Raw genomic sequence first — 10,106 nt, forward strand, 5'->3', positions numbered from 1 at the left:
GCCGGTCCCGGTCCGGTCCGGGCGCAACACTGAGGGTTGCGGTCCGTTGCCGGACATGAAAAAAGACAAAAAGGAAAAAAAAAAAAAAAAAAAAGAACAGTGCATTTCTTTAAAGAAAAACCAAGCATCGGGGGAAGCCCCCAGCTGCCTGTTTGGCCTGACACTCACCTCAGCAGCTCTATCAGCCGTTCCTCAAGGTACTTCTTGGTTCTGTTCAGGTCATCCAGGTCAGCGAGCATCTTCTGATCATTCTTCTCCCGGTTTGTCACCTCCTGGCAGAGTTTGTTGTAATACTCTTGGATTTTTGTTGTGGCTTTTTCAAGTTCCTTCTGGGTCCTGGGAAAGGAGCGTTTTCTTGATTAGCCATGACCTCTAGCTTCCTGGTGCTTCTAGGCCAACCCAGGCCTCTCATAAGGGATCCCATTGCCCCCCAGCCTTTGGGGAAGCCCCTCAGCACTATCTGCTTGCAAGTTATGCATTCTCCTAGGCTTCGAGATTGTCCTCACACCCCTTCAAATACAAAGGGGTGTTCTGGGAGGACAGGTTGACCCCAGGTTCCTAGAAGCACCCCAGGTGAGTCAAACGCTGCACCCCTTCGTTCTTGGATAGGGACTGAGGATGTGAGAGGAGCCCAAAGAGCTGGTGGTGAGGAGAATGAGCTGGAGGAAAACAGAGTCAGGAAAGGAAGGACAGGCATAGTTTCCTGAAGGTGAATGCACAGAGGAGGACCTGTCTTCCATGGGTCTTTGGGACTCTACACCCATGGCATGGTGCTGGGCCCACAGCAGATAATTTGTACTGTGAGTTATTCTATCTGATAGACCCCTGAAGCCCAAGGGAATGTTTTCAGTGCTGTGGAGTGTCTCAATCTATGGCAGAAGTGGCTGGCCAAACCATGTTGTCTTCTGACCTCGTTCACTCCACTTTCAGCTCAGTTATCCCCTACGGCAGTGTTGTCCAAGGTGCTCTATAAACCCCAAGGCCCAGCAAGACATCATAAATGCTCCATTAAACAGAGAGCTCTGCAGAGAGTCAGATTAATCTGTACCTAATCCAGCCCTTCCATGTCTAGTATAAAGTTGTCAGGAGACTGTTTACCAGACCCCAACCATCGAAATGATCTCATAGGCGCGAATGCACACACACACGCACAGAGAGAGAGAGAGAGAATAAAATAAAATTTAACCCTGAGTGGATGGATTGTGCAACTTTGAGCAACTAAAACAAATGCTCTGAGATCTTACAAATAATCACATTATAGCATTTTTTTTTAATACCACCAACTTGGTTCTCTCTGTTTATGCTCTCATGTAAACATGACCTGGCTAAGGTTGGCCAGGGGCCTACAGGATTCAAACACTGGAAGGGTCAGATGAGAAGAAATGTACATCCTCAAACATACTCTGGATCTCCCATTGAGCCTGGGCCCAGGCCTAGAAGGCAAGCATGGAAGAGATGAGGGATAAGCAGAAAAGTTAAAGACTTGGGAAAATTTGATGTACCTGTCTTTGCTGGTGGCATATGTGCAACTTGATTCCAGCAACCCCTCCTCCCTGCCAAACGTGTTTTAATCAGGCCCTGGCTAGATGAGCTGAGGGCTCAGGCTCACAACTCCATATGGCCCCAAGCCTGAAGATGAGGAGGCTCAGGGAGGTCTTGGGGCTGGCCACAGGCCAGCACTGTAGGGCCCATACTTTAAGGCTAAAAAATCCATGATGAACGGGGTGACAGCATGATCTGCTCTCCACAGACAGGGCACCAGAGAGTCTGCTGATCCTGCTCCTTGGCACGTTTATTCTCCTCATTTATAAAATGGGCATAAATAATAATACTTTACTCATAGGATTAAATGGGAGAGAGGATTAAATGGGTAAAGATATGCAAAATATTTAAAACAGTGCCTGCCACATTTTAAGCATTATTTAAATGTTTGCTGTTATTATTACTCATTATTATTATGCCCTTTTAATTTCATTTTAGTTTTTCCAAAGCATGGAGTTACTGAAGCATGCCCTGCCAAGATAAGAAAACCAAATTAAGAGAAAGGTGCTTTATCCATCTATAGGCTGTGATAGGCAGACAGCCAGGTTCTTTGTGGCACACTTCTGGCACAAGCACTTCTGAGTTTGTGGTTTTTCTTGCAAAAGGACTTCCTAAACCTAATGTGAATGACTGACTTTCTCGATGACTGCACAAAACCCTCTTCATTGAAGACAACTACTGGCCACGTGGTAGACTGCAGGACTAACCTCTCCAGGTTTTCACGCAGGATGGTCCCCTCCTTCTCCTTCTTCAGCAGGGCAGCCTGGCACTCTGTAAGATGGTTGCTGGTGAAGCTCAGCTTCTCTTCCATGTCTGTTTGGGTGGCCTGGTGCAGGACATCGAGAGAAGACACTCAACTTGCAGGAGCCCGTGCAAGATGCCATAACGTGACTGGTGTACTATCCATCCCCATCTGGCTAAGTTGTTTTCTGTTTCTTATTTTTTAATTTTTATTTTTTAAGTTCAAGAGGCCAAGAGCCTCTGCCCTGTGAGCCTCAACTGCAACTGGTTGTGGTGGCTGAAGGAGCAGCAACTATCAGAATCCCCAGGGTGGCACTGGAGGGAGGGGTGGCGGGAAGCAGGGTTCACTTAAACAGTGCTCTGAAGACAGCGGGGCCAGCGCTGACCCTGAAACCTGCTCAGTTTAGAATCACTGGCTAGAGGATGTCTACAGAGACAACCAAGAAGACAACTTCCTCTCTTTCCTACACTTGGTAGCTCCAGCTAGGTGTCCAGAGAGTAGAAGGTGTAGATTCAGGCTATCTACACAGGTAAACTGATGACAGCTTCAGCTTAGGAACTGGAATCTTGCAGGGAGCCCTCCTCAAATGGTCCAGTAAAAACCAAACCAGATCCCCTCTCCCTGACAGGTCCCCACACTGGCTGGGGCCTACCTTCAGATTCCCCACAGCCTCCTTGGCGGCCTGCAGCTGCCGGCCTTGCTCCTCCAGCTGGCCTCTGAGGCTCCTGCACTCTTCACTGGTGGTCTGAAAAGAACGAGAAAGACATCATAAAAGTGGCATCCTTGCTCTGAGATTCCTTCAGCCCCATCACCCAAATGGGGAAAAACAAGCTACCTCTCTTTTGTCCCCAAACTAGCATCTCAATAAGCTTTGAGCTTTGTAGGTAACAAAATACTTTCAAGCTTACTAAGAAAGAGACTTAGCATGGTCCCCTAACTCAGAATTTAATTTCTCTAAGGAAAAAAGTGGCCTAAGGATCACATGGAGCATAACAGGGTGGGGAGGCACATTGCAGTGGAGTTGCCTAACTGTGGAGGGTCAGGAGTGGCCTGAAAGGGCACTGACCTTGATGCAGACAGACTAGTGATCAACACTGAAAATCAAGTCCCGGTGCCTGTCCTGCTTGTGTCCTCACTCTTGACCCCTCGTCTTTGTGCACTATCAAAGGCACATGATAACTGTGCTGATCTCATAAGCTTGTCTGTCCCAAGGGCCTTGTAAAAACTAATTGAGTCAGTTCCCTATACTGTATCTGCTATCAGGATGGCACCTGAGGGGTGGCTTATCCACTGTCTAAGAACCCAGAGACAGGACTTGAGGCTGCCACTCTGCAGTAGGTTCTAGAGGCTAAGGCAGACTCACATGCCCACAGAGGCTGGACAGGTACACAAAAGAGTGTAGGGAGAAAACCAGAGGATGTGTGCCTCCTTTAAAATGGGCAGCCATCACTGAGCTCCTGCTGACTGTTGTCACATGGAGATGAGGACACAGGCTTTCAGATTTTCTGAGATTTCAAAAGAAGCTGCAAACTGAATTTGTAAATATTCTGCTCTGTAAATGTTGGCTACTAATTTTAAAAAAATTCTGTGTGTGCCAACCTTGTCTGCAATGGCCTTGAATTTGGAATTCTGGGCTAAGGTATCATTCCCGGGTGTTCTATACCTGACATGTTCCTGCAGAGAGAAAGATGCTACTGCAAGCTATGACAGCAGGACAGGACCATGGAGTGTTTGCCTGCGCTTCCCCACCCCCAGTACATTCTCTGGTCTGCCCTGTTTTACAGCTGCAGAGGTTTCCTCTCATGGACCCACCAGGCCTGCCCCAGGGAGATGGAGAGAGCCTGGATGGTCGCAGCTAGCATTACCTTAAGTTTGTTCTGGTAGTCCATGATCTCAGCACTTAGCTGGAACTTGAGGGTGTCGAGCTCCTGGTGTGCAGTCTCCTGGAGGCTCTGGACCTGCTGCTCAGCCTGGGCCAGCTGGGCCTGCAAGCCAGGTAGTGAGTTGGCTGCCTCCTCAGCTGCCTTCAGCTTCTCCTGCAGGATCTCCTTTTCTTGCTGCAGCCCTGCCACTTGGCACTCCAGGCCCTCTCGCTCCCTTGAGGCTGCCTCTTTGGAGTCCCGAAGTTCCTGGGCAGCACAGGCCAGCGCCCCTTCCACCCGTGCCTTCTCTGCAGTCAGTGCACAGACTTGGATGCCAAGCTCAGCAGTATCCGTGTTGGCCTGGTGCAGCTGCTCCTGCAGCTCCACATGCTCCAGCTGGGCATCCTGGGAGCTGCATTTCTCCTGTGACAGCTCTTCCCGCAGGGCCCGCAGCTCCTCCTCCCTTTGCTGGGCCTCACTGGCCCTCTTCTCTTGAAGCGCCCCTTCACGCTCTGAGCACTGCAGCAGCTCCTGGACGTGGGCCCTGTTGAGGGCTTCGTTCTGCTCTTTCAGCTGCTGCACAAGGGTCTTGTGCTCCCTCAGGACTGCCTCGGCCACACTCAGGTGGCTCTGTACCTTGTCCCGGTCATCCAGTGCTGCCTGGAGCTTGGCCTGGAGGTCTACCACCTCAGCCTGCAGCCGCTGGGTCTCCCCCTGATGGACTTCCAGCTGTGGCTGAGACAGGGCCAGCTGGGCCGCTAGCTCATGGGCTGCACCATCTGGGGGTGGGCCGAGCACCTGCTGGCCTTTTTCTGCTGTGAGGGCCTCAATCAGCTGGGTCTGCTGGTGGCATTGGCTCTCAAGAACCCTGAGCTCCTGGTCCCGGGCCTCTACTAGCTGCCGGCACTGCTCCGCCTCCTCTCGCAACTGCTGGCACTCACCCTCCTTGCTCTGCAGGGCAACCTCCTTCTCTGCCACCTGGGCTCTCATGGCCTCCTTGGCCTTCCTTACAGCCAGGAGGCTCGCCTCCATCTGGTCACCCAAGCACCGGATGCTGGCCTGCTCAGCCTCCAGGGAGGCCAGGGAGCCCTGGATGGCTGCCTCCCGCTGCTGCAGAGCCTGGTAATCAGCCTGCAGGGTCTGCAGCTTGCCCTCTAGGAGCTGGTTGCGCCCAGTCACATTCTGCAGTTCCTTCTCTAGCTCCCTGTTGGCCTGTTGAAGCTTCTCCTCCTGGTCACCCCCTTGCACCTTGGTATCGTCCATCTCTACCTCTGGAAGGCCCCTCTGCCCCTCCTCTGGCATCTTGCAGGCTTGTTGCAGGGTGGAGTTCAGGAGGGCCAGAGCCTTGCTCTTATCACCCATCAAGGGCAGCTCTGGGCCTGGCTGCTCAGCAAGCCGCTCTAGTGTCCCCACCTTCTGGCTGAGGTGGTCTTTGTCCTGGATGAGCTGCTTCTTCTGCTCCTCCAGGTCACTCACATGCTGGCTCACCTGGGCCAGCTGGGTCTCCAGGAGCTGCAGCTGCCGGGTCAGAGACCTGGCCTCTTGCTCCAGCAGCTCCTTCTCCTCCTGCTGCCGCTGTTCCTCCCGTCTAACCTCTGCCAGCTCCTCCTCCAGGGAGCTCAAGTGTGCCAGTGACTCCTGAAGCTGTCGCTGGAGCTGGGCTGCCTCCTTTCCCTTCCCGGACAGCTCTTCCCGGAGTGGGGCCATCTCTTCCACCATCCGCTCCAGGCTGGCACGGGCCTCCTCCTTCAGCTGCAGCTGCTTGGCCAGCTGCTCCAATTGGGTGGTCTGTTGCTTGTTGAGCTCCTGGACCTTGGAGCTCTCCCCTTCTAGTGCTCGAAGCTTCTCCTCCAGCCTCTGAATCTCCAGGGCTGAGTCACCAGTAATGGGCTCTTGCTGCCCCTCTGTGCCCAGTGCTGTATCTGCCTTCTGCTCAGCTGTGGCCAGCCAGTCTCGGACACTGGCAAAATGCTGGTTCTTCCTGCTCAGTGAGTCCTGTGCAGCCTCAAGCTCCTGCACCAAAGGTTGCAGCATGGACTCCAGCCGTTGCAGGGCTGAGTGGCAGTCTTCCTCCTTTTCTGCTGCACCCAACTCCAGGGCCTGCAGGTACATCTGCAGCTCCTTCATAGTGTTCTGGGTGGCTTGGGTGACCTCCCAGTGTTTCTGGAGTTCAGCCACCATGCGAGTGAGGCGAATGTTGTCTTCTGCTGCAGTGCGCCCCCTCTCCCTCTCCATCTTTAGCTGCTCCCCCTGAGAGCTGATAGCTGCCCTCAGCTCCTGGTTCTCTCCATCCAGCTGCTGCAGGCGCTCCTGTAGCTGCTTCTCCCGCACCTCCAACTGGTCCAGCTCCAGCCGCATCTCATCAAAGCCCTCCAATGCCTCATTGTTTAGGGGACTGTTCAGGTCGAAGCTGGAGGCCATCTCTTGAGTCTGGGGAGGAGTGACACAAAAGACAAGTGGCTTTGAGATGAAGCTACATGGCTACTTGCAAAAGCTGCAGAGCTTAATGAGAGAAGTAAAAATACAGGAATTACTAGACCTAAGGTTAGTCTAAAGAGCTATTCAAAGGACTAGAGTCCCTTTTTTTCAAAACATTTGCCACAAGGAGGTGAGCACCCCATTCCAAAGCCATGCAGCCACACATGTGAACTCCACTGAGACACAGACACGAGTTTCCCATCCCGCCTCCTTCAACTTTACTAACTTAATACATGCTGGCTCTTAGATAAATTCAGTTATATTTAAACCACAAAATAGAGTAAAGATTAGTTTATTTTCTACTCTTAATGCTCCTTATATTAATCATTTTAATTTTTTTATTGCTGATCAATTTCTGCAAAACTATATACAGCTGTGATAATTCACATTTCTAAAAAAAAAAACTACTCCTACCTACTAATACTTACTGAGCCCTTGCTCTTAAGTACTCCCTCATTTATGAGCTAGAGTGATTTTTATTACGCCCATCTTATGGATGAGAGCTCATCTCCCAGAGGTTTAGTAATTTCCCCATGGTCACACAGCTGGTAGGTGACAGACCTGGGATTTGACTCTGCTGCTTTTAACCATAGTGCTAAACTGCTTCTTTTAAAATACTTTCAAATCTTTTAAAATTACTTGATTTTAAAAGGGTCTAAATTCTATTTGGTTGTAAAATCCTGTACTTCAGGAAACTGAGGATATAACTGAGAGTTTATATTGCTCTGATTGGAACAGCAGGTGTCTGAGACATCGCCCTTGAGTTGCTGGGGGCAAGGACATACTCTCACCGGCACTACAGGAAGGAAGTTCCCAGCCTTCCTGGCATTACCTGCAGGTAGTTGCTCACCAAACTGCTCATGCTGGAGCTTCGGCTGGGGGGTTTCCACATGTAGGCAGAAGAGCCGGTGGCCAGTGTCCTCCTGTGGAGCCACAGAACAAACATACCTTTATTCAGAGCAGGAGACACACACACAGGTACGTACACACACACACACACGCAGGCAACCAAGCGGTGGTAGGGGGCACTGCCTTCCCAGATGGAGTGTAAAGAGGTAAAACCCAACAGTTTTCACCCAAGAGCACATGTGCACTGGTCTATGACACAGGGTTTCCATAGCTATAGTTTAAACATCATGACTTTCCTCACAGTGCCAAAAAGAATTAGGTGAACATATATTTCTCAGTTTTTGATTTAAATTTTCCTTGAGCTTTTGGTGCCTGCCATGGTCTGTCTGCCAGTGAGGAACAAGTGCAGTCAAATTGGTAAATAACGGTCACATTGTGCTTAGGAGCTCACAGTCACCACTTTATTTTACGCATATATAATGTTGCCAGAAGACCTGCTTCTTGTCATGTTAACCACATGGGACGGTGCAAATAAGGAACACTTCCCTCATTGCAGAAAGCTGGACAGTGTCAGTCTAGAAATACAAAGGCTTGTGTGATCAACTCTTGTTTAGCAGGAACAAACTAAACACATCTTTACTTCACCAAAATCATCTCAAAAATCTAAAATTATTGCATTTTCAAACTTGTCTCCACACCTCAGCAATTGCCCTTCACAGTGCCTACCCTAAAGACAGTTGCACATGTGCACAAGACATGTGAGGATGCTCTTGGCAGCACCATAACACAGAAAAAAATAACTCTAACTCTATATTGCTAGAAAAACAGATAAACTGTGGTTTATTCACACAAAAGAATACTCGACACCCCAGGGATTGGCATTCTTTTTTTGTAAAGGGTCAAACAGTAAACATTGTGGGCTATATGGTCTCCGTCACAACAACTCAACTGCCACCATAGCATGAAAGCATGTAAACATGCCATGGGCAACATATAAATAAATGGGTAAAGCTGTGTTCCCCTCAGCCCTGTGGGCTGTGGTTTGCCAACCCCTACTCTACATATATAGAACTTCATGTGCAGACATAGATAAAAATCTCGAAAACAAAAATTTCAAAAAAATGCAAATGAAGAAAGCAAGTTGAGAAAAGATAGCTATCTCATGATTCAATGTATGTAAATTTTAAAGATATAAACAAAATAAATCTATATATACATAAATACTTATGAATAACACTTAGTAAAAACATAAAAGCATCTGGGAATGACATGCATCAACTATAGGGCTGTGATAACTTCTGGAAAGGGAAAAAAGGGGAAAGGGTCGCAGTGGGGTGGGGCTTTAGCTGGATTTATAATATTTTATTTTTTTTAAAAAAAGTATCAGACATGACAAAAACTTCCACAAACCCCCTCTGTGAAGCGGCTCTCACAGGCCAAGTATGGGACAAATCAAGCTTCAAAAAAAAAATAATGACAGTGACAGAATGTAACCACTGAATAAAATAAGAATCCCTGAGTCAGTACTGCTATAAATGAATAAATAAATGAATAAACAATTGGGGAGGGAGGAAACGATCTGCTTTATTAGATGGCAGTAGAATGCCAACTAATAAAGCAGAAGGAGTTGGGAAATCACTCTGGTAACCATGACAGTAATAATTACTTTGGGAAAGAGTTAACAATGGATGTTAAAACTAATAGGTAAGAGATTTATGAGAAAAAGGATAATAACATAATCTCAAAGTATCTTCCCATAAGATACATATTAATTACAAAGGGAGAAATAGTACTTTAGGAGAAACCTGGCAAACGCCACCTTAACCAAATGATACTGGTTAACCTCACTAGTAATGAAACAAGTCAGCATTGCGTGCCTCTAGATATAATGTGCGGACAAGGATATGTCATCTGAGGGTTTCCTGCCCAAAATGCTTAACCTAAATCTAATAATGAGGAGACACCACACAAACTTAAATTAAAGAACATTTTACAAGATAACTGGCCTGTATTTTTCAAAAATGTCAATGTCATCAATGACAAAGACTGACAAACTGTTCCAAATTAAAGGGGCCTAAGAGGCATGACAACTAACTGCAATATGTGATCCTAGATTCAACCTTGAATTATGAAAGACATTATTGAGATAATTCATAAAATCTGATTAAGGTCTGTAGCTTAGATAGCAGTATTGTATCAACGTTAATTTCCTGATTAATAATTGTACTAAGATTACATAAAAGAATATCCTTGATTTTAGGAAATATACAGTGAAGTACTTAAGAGAAAAGGGGAATCAAGTTTGCAACTCACTCTCAGCTGGCTTAGGAAATAAACCAACATGTATATATAAAGACAAAGAATGATAAAATAATTATGGTAAAATATTGATAACTGGAAAATCAGGGCAAAGGATAGATGAGTACTCTGTACTATTTTTGCAGCTTTTCTGTAATTCTGAAATGATTTCAAAGTTAAAAAGTTTTAAAAAGGATATGTGAATCTGGCAAAATGTTAGCTATTAATCCTGGTGGATGGTATGTGACTATCATACTACACTCAGTACTTTTCTCTACATAGAAAGTATTTCCTCAAAAAAAAAAAAAAAAAAAAAAAAACTGAAATTTAAAAAA

At 47.4% G+C, this 10,106-nt stretch overlaps 1 protein-coding gene across 1 annotated transcript in view; it reads right to left on the reverse strand.

Moving 5' to 3' along the window:
• FYCO1 (FYVE and coiled-coil domain containing 1) overlaps nucleotides 1-10,106 on the reverse strand; it is a 75,719-nt gene that overhangs the window by 45,007 nt on the left and 20,606 nt on the right. Inside the window, exons 6-10 of the mRNA XM_008579213.1 lie at nucleotides 7,457-7,547; nucleotides 4,150-6,576; nucleotides 2,937-3,029; nucleotides 2,250-2,368; nucleotides 169-336 (exon numbers count right to left, since the gene is read on the reverse strand). Of these exons, the coding sequence (XP_008577435.1) occupies nucleotides 169-336; nucleotides 2,250-2,368; nucleotides 2,937-3,029; nucleotides 4,150-6,576; nucleotides 7,457-7,547 (2,898 nt within the window). The remainder of the gene's footprint in view (nucleotides 1-168; nucleotides 337-2,249; nucleotides 2,369-2,936; nucleotides 3,030-4,149; nucleotides 6,577-7,456; nucleotides 7,548-10,106) is intronic.

The sequence above is a fragment of the Galeopterus variegatus genome, unplaced genomic scaffold (assembly GCF_000696425.1).
Source record: "Galeopterus variegatus unplaced genomic scaffold, G_variegatus-3.0.2 Scaffold1832, whole genome shotgun sequence".
Classification (NCBI taxonomy): domain Eukaryota; kingdom Metazoa; phylum Chordata; class Mammalia; order Dermoptera; family Cynocephalidae; genus Galeopterus; species Galeopterus variegatus.